Raw genomic sequence first — 23263 nt, 5'->3', positions numbered from 1 at the left:
CAAGGTCTCCTAGTTCTTTCTTATCAGAGATGTACATTTGAAGGAAAGGAATTGTGGGTGACTGTAGAAGTGCAAGATGTTGTGAGAGAGGGGAGTTCCTCAAACTTCCAGTATTTTAGACTTAATGTCACCTAGTATTTGCATCCTGGTCCATAAGATCATGTTGGATTCATACCTCTGATGTGAATTACAACTTGAATTTGAATGCTTTGACCAATGCGCTGGAACCATAGTTTTCATGTAAACGGTGTAGCTTTAGAGAATAAAAAAAAACCTACCTAAGGGCAAAGAGGGAAGGTTTTTTCTTATTACTAGTGTTAGGGATTGAGATAATTTTGCAAGTGGTGCTGGAGCAAAGTATGGAAAAATCTACACTTCTTTAGATTACAACTCCCAAAATCCCCCAGCCAGCATGGCCAGGGGCCAATACTGGTTTGGAGATCCTGAGAGTTGTCACCCACTTTTTTAAGCTGCCTGCTGGGGAGTAAGCCCTTTTAGCATTGACTGGTCAGATTGAGGCTGATGTGCTGCTCCTACTTCCATTTTCTAGGACCACAGTCACCTTATCTACAGCACCATTCCCAGGATGCAGGACCCAGGGCAGATTGTGGAGGAGACTTACACCATGGAGGAGGACCCAGAGGGTGCCATGTCAGTTGTTTCAGTTGAAACCTCCGACGATGGGACAACTCGTCGAACAGAGACCACAGTGAGGGACTAGAATGGGGTTAAAACATTTAATGCATTCTCGAGCATGCCTGTCCCATGGAGACAGGATAGGGAAGAGATGAGGGTTGTGGGCATTGGTAAAGAACCTCTGGTAGCAAAAATAAAGACCGATAACACAGACAAGTGGCACTTAACATTTTTGTCTCTGGCAGTGATTTGAAGCTATTGCCACATGACGATTTGTTCCATTTGTTATCAGCCCCAAAGGTCAGTACAGTCCTAGCACTGACAACTAATCTGCCAATAGAGAGCGGGCAGCAGCATCACAAATTCCTGCCTCTTTCCCTTCCAAATAATTTCTGAAGAATGAATTCTGCCTGGCTGGCCTTAGCGTTACTAACGGCTCTTCTGTTAGTAGTTCTGTTTGACATCAGGGAGAGCAAAGACGGGCTCTGTGGGTGGAGGCTGTCTTTACACACATCCTGCGCTCTCTCCCCTTAGCAGACTGTACACCATTTTGAAAACAAATGTGATATGACATTGCTTCCAATTGTGTTTTTACTGATCTTCAGGTGATTTTCTTACAACTTTGCTTGGGGGTTTCTATGGGGTTAGAAAGCTGATCAGAACAATATGCATTTTGAAGTGCTTTTTATTGGTTTTTGGCATTTTACTTGTGCAAAATCTTTTGCTGGAAAATATATATTTTTAAATGAGCAGGAGCTAAGGGGCTTGGGAGATTTATTTATTTATTTATTTATTTCTCACATTTATATTCCGCCCTTCTCACCCAAAGGGACTCAGGGCGGCTTACAACAGTGGCAACAATTAGATGCCCAAACAAACCAATATAAAACAGCACATAAAACAGTTAAAACTATTAAAATACATTATGAATTAAAAATATACATTTCAAACATAAAATCAGATCCGTTCTTCCTCATGCTTTGTCCATAGTTCAGTCCGTGTCATTTTCACCATTTATTTATTAAAAGCCTGGGCACACAGCCATGTTTTTAGGGCTTTTCTGAAGCCCAACAGGGTTGGAATTTGACGCATCTTGCTTGGGAGGGTGTTCCACAGCCGGGGAGCCACCACCGAAAAGGCCCTATCCCTCGTTCCCACCAGCTGCGCCTCTGAGGCAGGTGGGACTGAGAGCAGGGCCTCTTCAGATGATCTCAGGGATCTTGTTGGCTCATAGGAGGAGATACGTTTGGACAAGTAGATTGGGCTGGAACCGTTTAGGGCTTTATAGGTCAAAACCAGCACTTTGAATTGGGCTTGGTAGATGGGTTAGAGCAGATTGTAGTCGTGTTTTCCCCACACCTTAGATCAGGGGTCCTCAAACCTTTTAAACAGAGGGCTGGTTCACAGTCCTTCAGACTGTTGGGTGGGCCGACTATAGTTTGAAAAAAACAACCCCATGATTTTAATCAACATAAACATACCAGTATTTCAGTGGGAAGTGTGGGCCTGCTTTTGGCTGATGAGATGGTCAAGTTAATTAGGATTGTTGTTGTTGTGGTTTGCCTTCAAGTTGTTTCAGACTTTGGGCAACCCCAAGTCTAAAGTTTAAGGTGGGGACTTGGTAAATGACCTTGGAGGGCTGCATTTGGCCAATGTGCCTTAATTTGGGGGCCCCTGCCTTAGATAGAGTGCTGGGTGACCTTCTGTAAGTTGTTTAACTATATCTCTAGTAATCCCTTGCCATGGTTTTTGGTAGCAAGGTTTTATGGAAGTTGTAGTCAAGCAGCATCAGGAGGACTTAAGTTATCAACTTCTTTAGAGTTAATCATAGATGAGGGTTGTTTCCTGCTTCTCCAGGACACAGGCCAATGGCTTCAAATTACAGGAAAAGCAATTCTATTTAAACATTAGAAATAAAAAAAAAATTACTGTAAGAGTTGTTCAGCAGTGGAATAGATTGTCTCTGAGTGTCAGGAAGTCTTCGTCTTTGGATGTCCTTAAACAGATGTTGCATAGCTATTTTTCAGGAGTGCTTTAGTTGTGTATTTCTGAATGACAAAGGAATTGGACTAGATGGTCTTTGTGGTCCCTTCCAGCTCTAGAAATCCATTGTTCTATCTTAGTGAATATCTGAGACTTTGGCTACTGGGGAGCTGGGAAGAGAGAGGGTTCCTCTGGCATAAGGAGAAGTGAGCATATGATTCTGCAACCAATTCCCCCCCCCCTCCAATTCTTGATTGCTTAATCAATCTCTATGTTACATCATTCTGCATCTTGGCAGTGCATGGGATGTGTAGGCATGGCACTGCAGTATATATTATAGCGCAGGGGTGGGATCATGCAGTCCTCCAAATGTTGTAACACTTTTAATTCCCAGCCATACCTCCCTTTTGGGAGGGCTGCTGGGGATTGCAATTCAGGACCATGTGGAAGGCATCACCATCACCATCTCTACTGTGTAACTAGGTGGCCAGGAACAAGAGAGTTTCTGAAACTCTGTAAGTATGCAGTGGACAGCATAGTGAGCACTGCCTTCTGGAATGAATGGGGAAATACACTACAAAAAAAGTATTTATTGTGGTCATAGACCGGTTAAGCTGCAGGAAATGAACAGTGATCCAAGCTTAGCACTTTGACTTACTAAGTGAGGACCTTCCGGATGACTAATTGCTCTCGTTACATATTCTATAGGTGAAAAAAGTAGTGAAGACAATGACAACACGCACCGTGCAGCAAGTTCCAGTTGGTCTGGACGGGTTACCTGTGGATGGATCTCCAGTTACTAACAGCTACATCCAGACCATAGATCGGAACTTCAGGAAAAACACCAACGGCGGCCCCGGTGCCTACATGAGCCAACCTGGCACAGCTACCCTCCCACGCAACTACCACTACCCCGATGGCTATGGCCGCCCGTATGAGGACAGCTACCATGGCAGTGAGCACAACTATGGGAGCCTGTCTCGTGTGACCCGCATTGATGAGCGCTACCGTCCTTCTATGGATGGCTACCGGGCTCCCAGCCGGCAGGATGTCTACGGGCCTCAGCCGCAGGTGCGGGTAGGGGGAAGCAATATGGATTTGAACCGCTTCCACGCAGAGCCTTACGGGATGGAGGATGACCAGCGCAGCATGGGATATGATGACCTGGATTATGGCACAATGCCAGATTATGGTACAGCCAGACGGACCGGGACTCCTTCTGATCCTCGTCAGCGACTCAGGTAATAACAGCGTGGCCCATTAGAGCCAAGGATGCATTGGTGCATTTATGCCCTTTCCTTAGAAATATAATGGTGACGAGTATTGGTTGCTTCCTACTTTTTGATGTGGCATTGTAATTTTGGCTGAGGACGCAATTCTAGAAATCAAATTCTAGAAGTCCGATGTGAATTCTACTCTGGAGATTTAAGGAGGAGCAGAATCAAGAGGATTTTTTGTTTATGTAATTTTGAATTTCACTTTTTGAGAGAAAAATTGGTCAGCAAAATAAATACTAGTTCCCTTCCAACTTGTCCCACTTCCACCCAACCCACTGCAGCCTGAACTCTGTGAAGTATTTATTCTGTAGTATCACGTATTCTTTGCTGTTCTTGGGAATAAGTCAGATCCATATCAGGAATACAGGAACCTTAGGGGAGGGGGGGATGTTAGTTTTTGGTCACCCTGCTAAATGTTCTTTCCAGAAAGGTTTCCTTAAAGTGATTATGTACCCCACCCTATGTGTCCAATCATATGTAGCTGAGTAGTTGGGTATGTTAGATGGTACTGTGTCAGGATGTGAAACTGGGGTTGTTGGTGTTTTTGCTCATGCTTGAGGCTAATGTTGGAATGGAAAGTTCCACTGCTGATCTTGCCTCATCTGTACGCTTAGTAAGCAACCTTACACACATCCCTCACCTGTGCTGATTGAGATCATACTATCTTTCTCTTCACAGCTGGCATGCAAAATGTGCCCTAAAGTACCCGGAAGTGACATGACAGAGTACCTTTCTCTCTCTTCCCTTGTTAAAGGTGTTTAGAGCAGCCAGACTGGCTACAGTAGTAGAAGGGTATCCTGCCCTGGTTTGGCAGTGGTTACTGCCTATGAGGGTCACGGGTGGCATGGGTGCGGGAACAATAAATTCTGCTTCAGGCAGGTGGCACTGGGATGCTCACATCTGCTAAATTCCAGATCCAGATTCTTAACCAAGTGTGGGGAACCTGCAACTTTACATATGTAGCTAAACTGCAAGTCCCAACAGTCCTAGCCAACATAGACAATGCTGGGAGTTACAGTGCAACATCCTCTGGAGGGAAACTTGACTCCTACCTCCCTTGGAAACTAGGGATGGGACATTTTGAGCTCTCCAGATATTTGGATTACAACTTCCACGTTTTTTGCCATTGACTGTTCCTAGTTGGGGCTTTGGAGGGAATAGAATTCCCAATATTTGGAGGACCACAAGTTCTCCATCTAGATCTAAACTAGATCACCTAACTTAATTGACAAAATAATGGACTGTAAATATGTCACAATCTGTGGCTGTGGTAAGATTCTGGGAACATGAAATTCGTTTGATTTTTATTTTAAAAAGGCAACCTCCCTGCACACTTTCTAGCTTGAATGATGTGTGTGTGATTATTTATCAGCCGTAGAGATGTGAACTTGATCATTTTTCCTAAGCATTCAAGTGAAAGAGGATGTGGTCAACACTTCTAGTAAAATAGGACTGGACAGTGGCTATTTATTTGGAATCACTTCCCTCCCTCTTCTGTGGTCTCAGTCTGTCTTCATGCCAATTTGTGCTCCCGGTCTCCCCTTTGCCCAGTGCTAAGGTCTGAGCTTCTAGTCAAGTCAGTTTGCATTTTCATCAAACCAATGGCCACAGCAAATTTAACAAGTACAGGACATACCAGCAAGCATGACCAGCATTAAAGGATGTGAGTACTGATACTTCAGCGAGCATATATCAGAAATATATCTCTTATACTTAAACTGGAGAACCTTGACAGACATATGAAATCTTTAGAATTCATTTCACACAATCAACTTAAAAGCACAATAATACTAGACCAACAGATATCAAAATATATTTCTGGTGCTAAAATTGACAAGCCATAGCAGGTCCATAAAATCACTGAATTGATTTAAAAATAAAATGGTACATTTTAAAACTGGAGATGTGATTTACAGACTGCATTTTAACAGCACTTGCTGAAATGTTTGCAGTTTTTCATTTAACCACAGAATCACAGCCCTCAAGGAGGAAAAATCACATAACAATCAGCTGAGTGCCCTGCGTGAGGCCCCAGTAAAGGGGAATGTGCATCTGTATACAAAGAACAAAATAATATTAAAACTGGGCCACTGTTTCAGTATTTCTGCCTCCAAATACATACACCTGATTCTGGAATCAGATTTTCCCATTTTTAGCTTTCAAGTACTGCTGAGGAATAGCACATAAAGACGTGTTTGTTGAGATGGCTTTCTTTGTTAATTCACGATGATACCAAAACGTTCTAGTTCTGCCCACCATTTCTGCTTTACATTCTGCAACTCTAATGAAGCGCATGCAGATTAAAGATGTGCTAATTGACCAGCTTGTGTAATAGTCACTATTTGACTTGTTATCAGAGAGGAAGAATTCCACCCCCGCTCCCTTTGTTAATCCATAACATATGCATCTAGTTCAATAGAGCAGTCTGTCAAGATAGCTCTTGATGCCTTGTGTTGAAGTCTATGACGGCTGGCGGGTGTAGTCTAGAAGAGGTGAAGGCATGTCATTGTCTGATAATCTGTTAGCTTGCCTCTTGTATATATTCCACTGGTGGTTCTTTCATCTGAGTATTTACTGATTTGATTTGTATTCTTCTTTCCTCCCATGAATGGGACTCAAGGTAGCTTGTAGCCAATACATAAAACGAATACAGCACAACAGATTTAAAGCACTGTTTGACAGCACGCTAGTAAAAGAAAAAAAAAATAAAGCACCCATTCAGTTGAAAGTCCTTTCTGTAGCCAGGGAGGTCAGTGTAGTTTTCATTATTTATAGAGTCAATTTGACAATTATAGATAGCACCCACAAAACCATGCATGGCATGGGTCCAGACTACCTCAAGGACTGTACTCTCCCATATGCGCCACCTTATACATTTCTGTTTGGAAGATAGCAGGTCCAAAAGAAGATTGATGAGCTCAAGGCCCAGACAAATTCATATGGGAGAATGCTATTTTTCAGATAGTCTGGACCCAAACCATGTGGGGCTCTATGTGTGCTGACTACAATGATCAGATTGACTCTACAAATAATCAAGATGAAAGTTTACAACAACTGAAAAAATGACATTCTGATGCAGGACTGAAAACCTGCAAAGATACTGAATCTCTTATATGGGTCAGTAGATTACTTCCAACCAGCTTTGGTCCCGTTTTTCAACTAAACCAGAGGTAATATGAGACTTGTGTGGTTAGGATCTCCCTAAAGTTCTAACATTCTGTATTAGCTACACCTCCCCTCCCAGATCCTGTTGAGACTGGGTTTCCTGTTTTAAACTACTCCTGAGCTCATGTTTGCCTTGCTGGGGATTGGTGTGGCTAATCAGCATTTGAGTAACCTTTCCCCTGCAACAGGGGGGAAAAGTCAGCAATGTGGGGAAAGAGTGAGGATCTTAGTTCACCAACCTTGATGCACTTTTGATCTTAATTCAGGAGTCTGTCTGCAAGCTTTGACCTTTTTATGGCATGTTCTGATCATGGATCTCCTATATTGCATTGCATCCAGTGTAGCCATATTGTTCTGTTCAGAAGCCACACTATCAAGCCTCTCCCATCAATTGTCACCCAGCAACAGCCATTACGTCAGACTGGGGCAGAGGGAGTGGAAGGCTATGCTTTGCTCAGAAGCCACCTCAGCAGGTTCTGTTCTCTGCCATCTGCTAGCTTGCAGTTGCCATTGCGTTGGCTGTCGAAGAACATTAGCCAGATGCTAAGGGTCCACAGTCGAAAGAAAAGAAGAATTGTTTGCCAACATCATTGTGAAAGAGGACAACAGAACCACCCACAAGGAGCCTAGAGCCTTCAGTTTTTGGCTGTTCAATCTGGACTTGGTGTTGTTAGTCAGAGCAGTTGCCAACTGCCAGGAACGTACACCGCAAATCACTGATCAAGGAAGGCAACAGAAGGCTTGTGGCCGTTATCTCCTCCACCCGCTTCCCCCTAGGCTTCCTGAGCACTGCTGTGGTGAAGATTAGTGGTTTGTCCTAAGCTAGTACTTGCTTTTCCTCATGGCATATAATTGTGCATGTATTGTGTCCAGTTCTTTGGGGGAAATAACAGTGGATGCACTCCTAATGACTAATGAGTGGTTATACTGGACCTCTCAACGACATTTGATGTTATTCTGGTTCATGTGGCTGGGATTAGCCTTGGGGAGATACCATTGTACTGTGTTTCCAGGCTTGTGAAGGGCCACAGTTAACGCATACACCCAAGGATTCAGACTTGAAATTGGATTCCCTATTATTCTAGTATGCAGAGTCATTCCCTGAGGATCATACCATGATCATGGTAGCACCCGCCTTAGGGATAGGCAAATATAGCTTTCCAGATTTTGTTGGATTGTCGTTCCTGTAAACCCATGCCATCATAGCTAATCATAAGGAATTATGGGAGTTTCAGTTCAACGGTATCTGGAGGACTACAGTTGCTAAATATGCTTCTGTTGCATCTTCATTGAGTGGCTATAAAATTATCTTTTGGTGGGTTCACTGTCAAGAACAGTGAAGCCAAACTGACTAGGAGTAGTTATGGGGACCCCTGTGTTCAAACAGGTGTACTGGCTCCTAATTAATTTCTAGACATAGTTCAAAGTGTTGGACACGATCCTAAGAGCCCTGTGTGACTCACATGCTGGTTATCTTGGAGACAGTTTGATTTGATGGAAAGATGGGATACAAATCTATATTAAAAGAATTTGTCCCTAGACTCTAAGATCTAAATGCCCATCCTGAAAATAAAAATAAACACCTTGAGGTGAGATTGCGGCCTTTGTAAGAAATCTGCCAGTAATAATACCTCTTATGTTTGTCCAGAGGACTGAAAGATTAAACAACATGCTAGCCTTTGGCTGTAGTAGAAAAATGGTATTTGCTTTCTGTACTACATCAGCATGACCCAGAACCACATAATTAACACTGCTATAAAAACTGCTCTGAAAAGAATCTGCATGTGTGGATTTCGACCTCTTAACTTTCCAGTTGTGAAACTGCTGTGTCTTGTGCAGACTGATAAAGATCTCAGAAATCTGTGGAATCCATGTATTTGTTGCAGTTGGCTCCTCTATCTACTTAATTACCATCTTGACTTGAACAGTTCCCCGTGCCCCCAACTTCCATCCCCTCAAAACCTCCTTCTGTTTTTAGGGAAGGTAAGTAGGAACAGAATGGCTTTGTCTGCTTATGCTGACATAATAAGGTTAGTGTTGGTAAGGCTTTCCCTGGCTGGCCCTGTGACAACTAGGCCAGTATGGCTGCTCTCCTGTGACTTGGGCAGTTTGCCCTTGTGGAAGAGGGCCTTCCCAATCTTTTGTGTGTGTCCAGGATCCTCAGTCTTAAATGTGCCGTGAGGCTTGGAGAGGCCTAACTGTGAAAGTTTTGTATGCAAAGAGATTCGGGAGACAACCTGGTCTTGGTAGTAAATTTCTTGCGTAGAAGAGCCTTTTCCCCTTGCACTCACATTTTCACATAGATTTTGGATTGTTGTTGTTAACTGTTGCTACTCCTGCTTTGAGAGCATACAATGCATTTTGATGCAGTTTCTCAGAGTTGTTTTCAGACCCGAGTTTAAAAAGATCCCCTCACTTCAAATTCAGTGGAGGAAAGGGGAAGCCAGGAGGGGGCTAAGCTTGAACAAGTACCTCCTGCATGCTCTGTGATCTCAGAGATTAGGACAGGCAGGGAGCAGTAAGTGCGGCTTCAAATGCAAGCCGAAACTATGTGAATGTCTTGTATGAACACGTTTCCAAGATGGATAGCATTTGTAACAAATGTCATCTACCTTTGGAAGGCACCCAGGACACTTGGACAGGTAGTTTTGTTTGTTTCTTCAGATATCATTTTGTAGGACCAAATGGTTTCATAAGGAATGCTGTATGTTATAATTAAGGTGACAGAGGAATCCATTTGTAAGTCGCTGTTATTGTCAACTGAATTAGAAATCATTGCCAATCTACTGCAGCTCATGGAGAGATATGCCAATAGATCTGGATCTACATCCAATCTTCTTCTGCTTAAGAAAGAAGTGAATGCCCCTTCTCTCAGTCATGCATTGCAAAGAAGTGACGTAATGCTAGAGAGTGAAGGGAAGCCAGCCTGCTATCACATATCTATCTCTGATAAGCTTTCCAGGAAAATCAAATGTCTGACACATTATGCTCTAGTCTAGAACCAAACTGGGCACCATGCAGCCTCTGAATGATAGCCTTTTGAAGTGCATTCAAATAAATGCTTGATATACGTTAACAATAAAATAGCTCTCTGATTCAGTACAGACTGGAAATAGTTATAGAATCAGAATAAGGTTCTAAGGAGGCAAAATACATCCTCATAGCTCTCCAATAGCTTTGAAAGTCAAACAAAGGTCTTTTTGTAATTCACAATTGAACAGGGATCAGTAGAACAGGGATTCATCTGGAAACACTCATCTTTTTGGAGCTGATGGTTGGCAGGAAATAAAAACAGGAGTCTTAACTAATCTGCAGATAATCTGAAAGCAGAAAGTCTGGTGATCTGTTGGGTGAGGTGGTGCCCAATGAAAGTTTCCAGGGCTGTGATATTTTGTGTCCAGAGACTGCTAACTTTCTTGATTCTTCTTAATTCTGATGAACTCCTAAAACACTGAGGAATACATGAGGAGCCAGCCTTTCGTATCCTGATATATACCGAAACTCTAAAATGTAACTAAGTGTATGGTAACTGCTCTTTAAGACATGAAATACTGTATATACCAGCAGTCCAACACAAAGAGGTGGTGTGGCTCAAAGAAAGCAAGTCCACAAGCTGAAAATATTGTTATATGTGGATCTGTTTGCCCCACACCGCCCACCCCATCTCCAGTAACAACTGTTCATGGTTTCAGACTTTCCTGGAGTTAGAGGTGCCAAGACCTAAATGTGTGCTCATATGCGTGTAATACATCAAGATCATAGAACCACAGAGCTAGAAAGGGGAACCATAAAGGTAACATGCAGCAATATACAGCTAAAGCACTCATGAGAGATGCACATCTAATCACTGTTTAAAGATCTCCCCAAAGGAGTCTACTGCTTTCCCAGGCAATCCGTTCCACTGTCAAACAATTCATCTATCCAGGCATTCTTCTTAATAAACACATGTAATCTTTTTTCTTGCAACATGGATCCATTGGTCTATCTCCTAATCTCTGGAGCAGCAAAAAACAAACTCACTCATCTTCTGTGTGACATCCCTTCAGGTGTTCAAATATAGTTGTCAGTTTGCCTCTCCATCCTCTTTTCTTCACGCTAAACTTACCCCTTTCCCTAAACTGTTTCTTTTAGGTCATGGTTTCCAGACTTTATCATCATAGTCACCCAGGATGCATTCCAGTATGTCATTATCCTTAAAAAGTGGTGCCCAGAATAGGATACAACTATTTCAGTGAGATCTGACAAAAACAGAACAGTAGTGTCACTTCTTGTTGGTACATCATGAGTTCTCACATTTTAGTCCTCCAGATGTTTTTGCCTGTATATCACAGAAATTCCACCCATTATCATCAAATGCTCAGGAAATCTGTAAGTTGAAGTTGAAAACACCTGGAGAACCAGATTTTGGGAACTGCTGAATTAGGGGCTTCTTGGTTCTATAAGAGCAGTGGTTCTTATCCTGTGGGTCCCCAGGTGCTTTGGCCTATAACTCCCAGAAATACCAGTCAATTTACCAGCTGTTAGGATTTCTGGGAGTTGAAGGCCAATAAAATCTGGGGACCCCAGGTTGAGAATCACTGCATAAGAGACTGATAGCATGCGCTCTCTGCTACTGGGTTTTCTTTTCCCAAACTAGATGTCACAAGAACAGTATAATAATAATAATAATAACAATAACAACTTTATTCTTATATCCTGCCACCATTTCCCCGAAGGGACTCGGGGCGGCTCACATGGTTGTCGATCTTTGGCCTGCTAGATGTTTTGGTATCACCTCTCAGAATCACAGTCCATTGACTGTGTTGTTTGGAGACTGATCGCTGAAGGTTAAAACATCTGGAGGACAAAAGGTTGAAAAACATGAGACTGGGAGGGAATCCTTGCTTCTGTGCCGCCTTCCTTTCAGCCCAGTGCCCCTATGTACAGAACGGCTCCAGATGGTAAGCAGAGGAGGCTTTAGCTGTAAATTCATGGCACAGCCTCTGTGTGTGCATAAATTACAAGTCATGTAAATGTCCAGAGCACTTCCTGATAGCTAATGCTAGCAATGTGTGTGTGTTTTCCACTCGCATATGGAAGAGACCGCAGGGATGTATTTCCCTGGTGTCTCACTCTGTGCCTCCAAGCATAGAAATGAGTACATTGGCCAAAATGATTTTCAGTGTCACCGAAGAGCAGGCAAAGTTCGTTTTGAGGGTGGGGAGAAAAAATTGCAAAAAAGCTAGGCCATGGTTAGTTTTTCTTGACGTCAGCACACTTTTTCCTCTACACTTGTGATTGACTGGCTAGTATGCTCTGCATAGTAATGACTTCACTAGCTGCCTTTAAAAGTATGCAGTGCGATCAAGGATATGTAAGAACCTAGATTCTGCATGATCAAGTTTTGGCATTTAAAGGAGAGGAATAGACTGACAGCCCCTCCTACAAATATGGAAAGAGCACAGCTGAAACCTAGTACATTCTTCTCCAAAACAGTAAAATCTGTTTCTGGTGTCAATTAAATGGCTCCTTCTTCTGCGGCTTCCAGCAGTAAGGTTGAAAGAAAGTCAGAGGCCTCAACAGTGTTAAATTTGTGTTATCTGATCTCTGGAAAACCTAGCTCTGTCTTTTGTATGAATTAACCTCATGGAAAACCTTTTTCACAACCAGTGTACAATGGACTATAAATCTTGTGTGTGCATGTGTGTGAGAGAGAGACTGAGAAGGGAACATGAGAAAGAGGGAACACATTTCTTTGCACACTGAAAGCTTCAGTGCTACATGTTCCTGCTCCTGTTTAAGCATAGAAAATACTCACAAGTGTTCATCTTAGGTCTTTTTTCTATGCTTACAAGAACTGAAGCATCTATTGATCATTGTCTTGTAACTTTCTGTTGTTGCAAAGTTTGGTAATGAGAGTGGCTTCTGTTTTCTTTGGTGCTCTAAAAGAAAGGTCTTTGCCACCCTGTCCACTCCAAACAGGTCTTGCATTATTTCAGCAGCACTTTCAAAAGATGGATAGTCTGTTTTAAGGGTCTTGATACCCCCTCTTCTAAGAGGCAAGAGTGCCCAGGCAGGAATTCTTATGGCAGGGCAGAGTTTCCAGAACAAGCCAGGTGTTATCTGGGCATTGTCCTTGCAGACGGCCAATTCTTTTTGGCGATTTGACATGAAAAGAAAAACCTTTTCAGACTTTTTCGATGGGAGAAGGCCTTCATGGTGCCTGCCCTCAGACTTTGAGACTTCCTAGAAAGGCCAGGATGGCTCTCTCCTTGATCTCTTTTGGCCTGCAGATAGTTTAGTATGTTATCAGGCTCATAAAAACTGACCAGGGCTAGGCTTTTAATGCTGTGTGGTGCTGTTTTTATAAGTATTTTAATTAGTTTTAATATTTTTAACTTTGTAAATGGTTGGATTGCTTTTTAAATTTTATATTTATACTTTTAGTAACGTATTTGAATTGTTTTAATTTGTTTTAAATACATTGTTAGCCACCCTGAGTCCCTTTATTGGGGGAAAGGCAAGAGATGAGTTAATATATTATTGATGGTGGTGATGATGATGTTTGGATCAGAGGGACTGGGCTGGATGACCTTGGATAGCCAGATGTATTGTATGACAACTCCCAGCATGTCCAAGAAGTCTGGCCCAGGAAATAGTATGGATTAGGCATGAAATAAGAAGCCCCCGGTGGCGCAGCGGATTAAACCGCTGAGCTGCTGAACTTGCTGACCAAAAGGTCGGCGCTTTGATTCCGGGGAGTGGGGTGAGCTCCCACTGTTAGCACCAGCTTCTGCAAACCTAGCAGTTTGAAAACATGCAAATGTGAGTAGATCAATAGGTACCACTTCGGCAAGAATGTACAATGCCAGAGATGAGTACCACCCCCCAGAATCGGACTTGACTAGACTTAATGTCAGGGGAAATTTTTTACCTTTACCTAGGCATGAATTACACTAACCTGCCCCCTAGTGGCCAGATTGAAAACTATATTTTTCTAATGCTACTTAAACTTTGTTTCTGAAAGGTACTGTACTGGAAAAATCCCTCCAAAATCCCAAATAATAGGATATGCCCATTAAAAAAATAAAACAAAAAGTATTCGAAATTTTCATTCTCATCATTCTTGAGGATCAATTACTTTGTGCTTTGCTTAGCTACCTATATAAATGTCTCACATTTCTAATTGGCCATTTCTCATTCAAGCCCAGACTTGAGCAATGAGTTGATAGTCTAACCCTCTTGTGCCTCTAAATGCTTGACACATAAGTGAGAATGATGAGAAAGTGGCTACTCCCTTGCATGTTTTTGGATCTAGGAGAGAACATTAAAGTGGTTCAAGGGCTGGTGACTTATCATAGGATCAAAGAATAGCAGGGTTGGAAGGGACCCCATAGGCCACCCAGCCCAATTCTAGGCAAATCACCAACAGAACCAGCCTCTTTTGAAGTCTTGCTAGATAATCCTGGAAGTGCTGCCACCTTCTTTGTTCCCTAGTGGTGCTGCAGGAGTAATGGCCATAAGAATAAAACCCTTTTGATGTTATGTGTGCATTTGGAATAGCTGCCTCCTGTTTCCCTGATTGACTGACACATCTAGGACATTCTCCTGGTGCCTAGGGCTATGGCAGGAAGAATAAGATTTCCTAATTCTGCCCCAAATTTCTAAAACCAAAGCTTTGTACTTTTAAGCGGATAAAATCTCATTGCTTTCCTTATATAGTGGCAGTGCTGCCTTTATTTTTAAGTAGGGCATAATACCCTAAAGTCACCTGGTCCTGACTGCTCTTGGAAACTAAGCAAGTTCAGCCTGAATGGGAGACCACGAATGAATCCTAGGTGCTACAGACTATATTTCAGAGGAAAGAGCTGGCAAAATCACCTCTTGAGTATTTCCTGCCTGAGAAAACGCTATGCAATCTATTGGATTGCATAAATCAACAGGCAACTTGAAGGCAAATACACACGCGCATATTTATTGTTGTTTAAGAGCATGTCCTACTGTTGTAGTGATGCAGCCAGTGTCTACCAACAACACCAGCAGTAATGGTTTGGTCTACTCACCAGCTGCCTTTCTTTTCTCTCTCTCTCTTCCCTTGTTTGCAGGAGTTATGAGGACATGTTGGTAGATGATATGGCTAGGGACCAGTATTACTGGGCCCCACTAGCCCAGCATGAGAGAGGCAGCTTAGCTAGCCTTGACAGCCTGAGGAAAGGAGGCCAGCCTCCGGGCAACTGGCGCCAGCCTGAGCTCCCGGAGGTGATTGCCATGCTGGGGTTCCGCCTGGATGCAGTCAAATCCAATGCTGCAGCCTACCTCCAGCACTTGTGCTTCCGCAATGACAAGGTGAAGACAGATGTGCGCAAGCTGAAGGGCATTCCTGTCCTTGTGGGGCTGCTGGACCACCCCAAGAAGGAGGTGCACTATGGGGCATGTGGGGCCCTCAAGAACATCTCCTTCGGGAAGGACCAGGATAACAAGATTGCCATCAAGAACTGTGACGGTGTCCCTGCCTTGGTGCGGCTTCTGCGGAAAGCACGTGACATGGACCTCACGGAAGTTATCACAGGTAATCACTGGGAGAGCTCTGAATGTGGAGGGGTGAGCTTCTGGGAGTCTTCCCATGCTACTTTGGACTCCTGATTCATGATCTGCTCTCTGTCATAGGGACGCTATGGAACCTCTCTTCTCACGACTCAATAAAGATGGCCATTGTGGATAATGCCTTACATGCCCTCACTGATGAGGTGATAATTCCACGCTCTGGCTGGGAGAGGGAGCCCAATGAGGACTCAAAACCCCGCCACATAGAGTGGGAGTCGGTGCTCACCAATACCATTGGCTGCCTTAGGTAAGCTGGAACCATCTTGCAGCACACCTCTGTGCTCCTAGAGGCTCTATTGTCCTGTAGGAGCAATGTGATTTTTTCACTGATTTGTTTTTTGTGGTACTCCCTACTACCTGTAAAGTAGTTTAGACCTGGAAGAGAGTGAATGACAGGCTCGGGATTATCTGGTGAATTCCATGGCTCAGTGATCACTAGAACCTGGATCTTCTGAACCCATCACTCTTAATTATGGCACATGGTGGCTCTTTTATCGAGAAGAAGCACTGTGGAGAAATATTACAGTAGCTTTGGTAGGTCTAAGATGCAGTCCTGGACTGAAGAGACAGTGTTGGGGATAAATTTTCATGTCTGGACTCTTACTCTTAATAAGTCTAGTTATTAGAGAGGAACTACTGTTTGCTTTATTGTCAGATTTCCAACTGTAGGCCACTGGTATCCTAGATGCTGGTGTCTTTCCCTATAATCTGAGGCTGAGGAACAAGCAAGGCTAAGTTGACACTGCCTACCCGTTATTGCAAGCAGTGAAAATGTGTAAGGTGTGTGAGGGCTGCAGTGGCCCTGCTTCGATTAAGAAAGCATTTGACCAAAATGAATCACTGCTAATAGGGTATTGGGCAGTATTGGCTAAAATATCTATATTCAGCATTGTGGTGTTTGTGGAAGCTTCTGTAAAAGACTTCTGCTACATTATACCAAGTTTAACATGGCAGCGATAGAAAGCACTCCACACACTTCTACCCATCCAGCACCCTGGAGGCTTGGACATCTTAAAAAGGGAAATAGTTGTTTTGAAAAGTCTCACTGGTGTTTGTTATTGTTTGCCTTCTAATGGTTTTCCTTCTCTTATGGTAGAAACGTCAGCTCTGAGAGAAGTGAAGCCCGCCGTAAGTTGCGAGAGTGTGACGGACTGGTGGATGCCCTCATATATATTGTTCAAGCAGAAATCGGCCAGAAAGATTTAGACAGCAAGGTAAAAATAGGGAGCGAAGAAGGCAGCGTGATTCTTAGTATATCTTTTGGGCTGGAGGAGTATGTGTTGTCAGTGGGTTTTCTTCCACCTGAAGCTTAAAATTATCTGTTATCTCTCCTCTGATTAACATTTTTGGGACAGAGGAAAAGCAATGGATGGGCATAGAGCCAAGGATTTGTTAGCTTCAGGGATAATCTCTGATCTTTAGAGGTCCTTCATACCATATAGGTGTATTGTCCATTTTTCTGTTTCCTTGCCCTCAGATCATGCAAAATAGAAATAGCACAGGAGAGAAAATTGGATCTCCCCAGTATTCTTAGGAAAGTCTGCCTGATATTGGAAGAGGTTACCTATCCCTTTACTCTTGAGTACCCCTGGAAAAAATGGTTGTGTGGGAATATCCCCCCTCTTTAGGACAACTTATGCAATCGGTGACACAATTGGTTAAACACTTGTGCTGACTGGACTCCTGACCTGAAGGTTGGATTGCTGACCTAAAGGTTGCTAGTTTGAATCCGTGAAACGGGGTGAGTTCCCGTCTGTCAGCTCTAGCTTGCGGGGACAGGAGAGAAGCTTTCCAGCAGGAAGGTAACACATCTGAGCATCCCCTGGGCAACGTCTCTGTAGGCAGTCAATTCTCTCACTCCAGAAGCGACTTGTGGCATGTTCTCAAGTCGCTTCTGACACGATAAAAAATACAATATGGGTGTATTTTCAATTTCCCTGTTTCCTTGCCCTTAGATCATGCAAAATAGAAATAGCCAAGAGAGAAAATTGGACTTCCCGAGTATTCTTAGGAAAGTCTGCTTGATATTGCCTAATATCCGTTTACCCTTGAGTACCTCTGGAAAAAATGGTGTGTGGGAATATTCCCTCTCTTTAGGACAACGTGTATGTACCCATTTCCATCATCTCTACTAGCAGTCTCTCCATTTAACTGTGATGGATTGATAAAGGCTTCTCTTTCTCTCAGACACTGGATTCTATCCTGAGTGTCACCATTACAGTGTGTGTGTGTGGCTGTGCATCTGCACACTGTGGACTTATTGAATGCCATGGCTAACTTGAGGAACTATCTTGTCTCGTATCCAGCTTGTGGAGAACTGTGTCTGCCTCCTGAGGAACCTGTCATACCAGGTGCACCGTGAGATCCCCCACGCAGAGCGCTACCAGGAAGCCCCTCTCAATGCTCCCAACAACACTGGCCCTCATGCAGCCAGCTGTTTTGGTGCCAAGAAAGGCAAAGGTATGGTCCTTGGTTCCCATGACCTGCCTAGCCCTGCAAGGGAGTTTGGATGGGTGGTGAGACAAGAAAGGGAGGAAGAAAAGACAGTTTCTGAAGGCTCCCCCCCCCCCCCCAGCTTCAGAGCACAAGCAACTGCTGTTGCTTTCCAAGGAAGCATTCTGTAGCTGTGGTAACCTCTTGGCTCTTCTGCTCTTTATCTCTCAAGGCATAATGGCTTGTAATGGTGGGCTTTTTGTTTGGTGTGTCAGTCGTGGTGATGGATGGCTCTTCAACTAATTTGTGGCCTGTCTCCCCTCCTCCTTGCTTTCCCCCCTGTTTTCTTCCAAATGGGCTGTGGTCCTGCTGGCATCTCTTCTCTCTTGCCTCCCTCCTTCCCTGTCCTTCTCTCCTGCCAAAAAGACGAGTGGTTCGCAAGAGGTGAGTCAAGCTTTTTTTCTCTATTTTTTTTGGCATGCTTGTTTTCATTATACATATGACATAGCCTCCTTTCAAAATGTTGCTGCTTTCTTACCGCTGTGTTTCTATCTATCATGTATGTGGGACACATGCCGTTGTACTGTTTTGTCCTTTCTTGTGGGATGATGACCTCTACTCTCTTCTCACCTTTGTGCTCCACTTAGCAGGAAATGTCAGAATGACTAACCAAGGGGGAAAAAAGTAGTGAGTGTAGGAAGGATTAGTTTTCAAACCATTTTATGCACTACAATCTTTAAAGAAGTAAACCCAAAGATGTTGAAAGCATGTATGCAACAGGTCTGTTTTGAAATACATATATTATGCATGCATGCTTTTCAGGAGGGTTATTTTGACTACATTTCTCTGTTGGTAGCTCTGTGACAAACTTGGGTAATCCACATTGATAAGTCCATGTGAAATGCCCTTTATATGAAATCATGATGTGTGCGTGCCAGAAATAATGCCCATGAAAATTACTTTCTTGCAGTCTTGCTTGGCTTCCAAGGCTGCTTCCTATTAGCAGAAAGTCTTCTACTAATCAAAAGAGTTTCGGCTTATGTTTCCCAGTGTTTCCCCTGCCATCTTTGTTACCTCTCCTGCTTCTGACTTTCTGCCAGTTTGTGTTCCCAACCCCAACCCCCCAAACTTTAGGAAAGCATGACTTTGGAACAGAATAAATAATGCCAACAGAAGTAATGCCAGTTTGACCTTATCTTCGTTTGCTGTTATTGAGGTTCTTTGGATGCAGAACCCAAGTTGATCTTAACCCAAAGACTTTGCATGAATTTGCATGCTACATCTTTTGTGGTCTGGATGAGAATAATGATGGAATGGAAATCCTCTTTCCTCTGAACTTGAATGGGACAACAACAACCATTTGAGGGAAGGGAACTACACTGACCTTGAAACTCAAGGGGCATGGTTAAGGGTGAAGCAAGTAAGAAATCAGATATGTTCTGCTTGACAGTATAGAAAGACTACTAACCCAGGAACTTCTTGAGAGTCTGGGTTAAATTGGGAGAGGTGACCATCCAATGGCATGTTATGACATGTAAATACCCTCCATTCATGACTGTTATTTCCATTTCAAGAAATCTTGAGAAAGGCCTACATCTCATTTCCCCTTTCTCACTCAGATATTATGAGGGAGTCATTATCAATTCCCCTGTGGGATCCTGTGGGCAATGTGGAGCTTTTTGTAATTGATTTTCCTCTTCACTCACTCCTAATGTTGTTTGTTTGTTTCAAGGTAAAAAACCAACAGAGGATACTTCTGCTGATATTGTGGACTTTCCCAAAAGAACAACACCTGCAAAAGGTACTGTTGTGTTGCTTTTTATGCAAGAGGCAATATGATATCTCCCAGAAGATCTGAAAACATGGGAGGCATATGGTGCTTCAGATAACCTGAGACTGGCCTGTATAGGACTTTCAAAGGCTATAAGAGAGCTTCTCTATTGAAGGGCTCTTTTTTGCCCTGCATAAGCAGGGTGTGTGTGTTTTAGCATTTTTAAACTGTTTGGAATTTCCCCTGTCTGTGTGCCAGCATCATCTGTCTCCCTGCTGTTCATTGGCAAGTAAAAAAGAAAAATAATACGATACAGTGTTCCCTCACTTATTGCTGGGGTTACGTTCCAGGACCATCCGCAATAAGTGAAAATCCGCGAAGTAGGGACACTATATTTATTTTAATATTTATACATTGTTTTAGTAGTTATACACTATTTTAAGTCTTTATCAACCAATCGTGTGTTGATAAATCGCCTCCTTCTCCTCCTGTTGCCGCTTGGGCTCCTTTTCTCTCCCTTTGGCTTCTCCTTCCTCCCTTCCTTAGGCTGTAAATTGTAAATTTTTATGATTTATAATATTCTTTTAGAGTTTATTGAAAAACAGCGAATCCGCGAAAAGTGAACGGCGAAGTAGTGAGGGAACACTGTATTTATGTTAGAGATTCAGTGTAGCATGTTTCAAAGGTCTACAGTTAGTGCCTGTAATTAGAAAAAAAGATTTATTCTTTGAAAGTTTAGGTTTATTCCTTGATTCCAAGTAGGATGCAATAGCAGAGGAAGGGAAATTATCTGACACTTTGGAGAGTCATTGCCAGAATGGACAATGTCCCGCATGGTACAGAGACAGCTTCCAATGCCTCTAATGTTGGTATGGACAAACTTGGACCCTCCAGGAGTTTTGGACTTCAACTCACACAATTCCTAACAACCTCAGTCCCCTTCCATTTCCCCCTCAGCTGCTTAACTGTTAGGAATTGTGGGAGTTGAAGTCCAAAACACCTGGAGGGCCTAAGTTTGCCCACGCCTGTTCTAATGAGTGCCTCTTCCACTTCTCCTGGCCTTTTGGAGGCAGAGGGGTTAACTTGTTCTTTAACTACGTCACTTCTTGTTTGACTTATTGCATATACCTCCCTGTGTTCAGCCTTCAGAAAGAGAAATGTTTTGCCACAACACGTTTATTTGGGATTGGGTGGAGATGCGTATATTTTTTTCCAGCTTTAAAAACGATTCCAACTATAACAAAGGTGTGGCAGGCAGGCGTGTGAGGGAAGGAGTTTGGTTTTGTAGCTCCAGTACCTGATCTCAAAGAAATAGTTTCCATCATTGTATTTAAGTATTAAAGAAGTGGGTTGGGGGAATAGAGAGGAAGAAAGCATAATGTTTGTGTAGCACAACGGAAGCTGCGGAGTGAAATGAGAGACCTGCCAACCTATCAAATAAAAAAGAAGGGTTCTTTTGGATGGTGTATTATATTAGATGACTATCCTTGAGGAGCTACTGGATTTAAAACTTTTTAAAAGATCTGTAGCACTATTAAGCTAATCTTCTGAAGCAGTTTATGAAAATTACTCACACTATGTAAATAATAAGTGGGCCTATATCTTAATCTTACTCCCAGTTGGGTTTGTTGACTCAGTAGTGCATTGATAGATGTTTATTCATGTCAGAATCATTGATTGAGTGGGTCTCCTCTAGCTGAGTTTAGCAGTATGATTAACAATAGGCCATTAAAAGTATGTTACTAGTGTTTGAAAATATATATTCAGATACTTAAGAGAGTGAGAACATAACCTATTGGCACTGAACAGATATGTTTGGGCACCAGGCAGATTTCTGTGGAAAGGCTGCATACCATGCTTCACTGCAGATTGCATACCATGATTCACAAAGCTGAGTTTCTGTTTATCACCAATTTTATCTTGAATGAGAAATGGAAAGGGTCAACAAACGTGAATGAATTTCATATATAATGAGTGGGAATCCTGTGGACCTCCAGGAGCTGTTAGACTATAATTCCTGGCAGCCCTAGACACCTTAACACAGTGGTTCTCAACCTAGGGTCCCCAGATGTTTTTGGCCTGCAACTCCCAGAAATCCCAGCCAGTTTACCAGCTGTTAGGATTTCTGGGAGCTGAAGGTCAAAAACATCTGGGGACCCCAGGTTGGGAACCACTACCTTAACAAATTGGGAAGATTTGGAGGGCTGCATAATTTATTTTATTACAATATTTATATCCCGCCCTTCTCACCCAACAGGGGACTCAGGGCGGCTTACAATAAAACACATATATAAAAATTGTACAATGCACTATAAAACAGTTAAAAATTATTAACTTACATTGGATATTCATAAAACACATTCTAAAATACAGATGGGCGTGTTCAATTTTAAAGGACTGCGTCTGTTGATTGAGTTCCAGCGTAGCCCTCTGATCTGTAATGTAGTTTTCATATCATTTTCTAGGTTATGAACTCCTTTTCCAGCCAGAAATTGTCCGTATTTACATTTCATTGTTGAAGGAGAGTAAAGCCCCAGCTATTTTAGAAGCCTCAGCCGGAGCCATCCAGAATCTCTGTGCAGGCCGTTGGACGGTGAGTGACCATAAAAAAGAGAGGCAATGCTTGCAAATGAAGCATCTGTGATCTTTAAAAAACCCACTAATGTGTTGGGCATCAGGCAATGGGCAAAGCAGAAAAAGGGTTTCATTGTGTGTGCAGAGGCGGAAGCTCACATTATTTACCCTGAAGCATATGGAACTGGTGCAAACAAGTATGGGCCATGGAAAGTTGGGTTTGTTTCTGGGGGTGGAAAAGGAGAGAGATATGCAAAAAGAACAAAAAGTGACATTTTCAATAATGCAAGAGAATGGTTGGGTTTCCTTGCCCATTTCTCTGTGTCCCTTTGGGCCCACCTGCAATAAATTTTCCTTTGCCACTGATGTAAATGGATCTGCCAGTTTGTTTTCATTATAACTCAAGAGTTTCTCTTCATTTGGGCTCCTGTTCTGGTTGCCATAAGAGATCCAATCCACTTTGTGGCAATGGGGAAACTTTCTCATGTGGCCTCTTCACTCACCTGTGTGGGAGTTCACTGTCATTCACCACCTATTGCTTGCACAAAATATCTGTTTGCTGGGAACTGAAAGAAGATAATGGCCTGTACTATTAGTTATTCAGTTAGTTCTTTGATTAATTTTATTTCTCTTGTGGTAGAAAGGCGTGCTTCACTAAAAAAAAGTTTTCAAGGCAACTAAACGACTGAGCAGCAAGGCATATTGTTAGAAACACATTGTTCAAATAAAACCATAAAAATGATAATCTACTCCAAAGTGAAGCACTTTCTTGTTTATTTCTTGCTTTAAAAGCTTTTGAAAGCAGTATTGACAAATTGGAAAATGTATCGGCTTGTAAGAT

General features: G+C 42.8%; 1 protein-coding gene across 15 annotated transcripts in view; it reads left to right on the top strand.

Annotated features, from left to right (window-relative positions):
* ctnnd1 (catenin delta 1) overlaps positions 1–23263 on the top strand; it is a 76658-nt gene that overhangs the window by 44256 nt on the left and 9139 nt on the right. For 9 of the 15 annotated variants that reach the window (XM_062967153.1, XM_062967150.1, XM_062967149.1 and 6 more), the window contains 9 exons: positions 551–709; positions 3328–3860; positions 15146–15609; positions 15708–15891; positions 16741–16858; positions 17951–18104; positions 18504–18521; positions 19810–19878; positions 22314–22441. In XM_062967153.1, the coding sequence (XP_062823223.1) occupies positions 551–709; positions 3328–3860; positions 15146–15609; positions 15708–15891; positions 16741–16858; positions 17951–18104; positions 18504–18521; positions 19810–19878; positions 22314–22441 (1827 nt within the window). The remainder of the gene's footprint in view (positions 1–550; positions 710–3327; positions 3861–15145; positions 15610–15707; positions 15892–16740; positions 16859–17950; positions 18105–18503; positions 18522–19809; positions 19879–22313; positions 22442–23263) is intronic. The other 6 variants (XM_062967154.1, XM_062967161.1, XM_062967159.1 and 3 more) reach the window with 2 other exon arrangements.

The sequence above is a fragment of the Anolis carolinensis genome, chromosome 1 (assembly GCF_035594765.1).
Source record: "Anolis carolinensis isolate JA03-04 chromosome 1, rAnoCar3.1.pri, whole genome shotgun sequence".
NCBI classification, from domain to species: domain Eukaryota; kingdom Metazoa; phylum Chordata; class Lepidosauria; order Squamata; family Dactyloidae; genus Anolis; species Anolis carolinensis.
The sequence above is the reverse complement of the archived record's forward strand: the minus strand, read 5'-3'. Positions and strand labels throughout refer to the sequence as shown.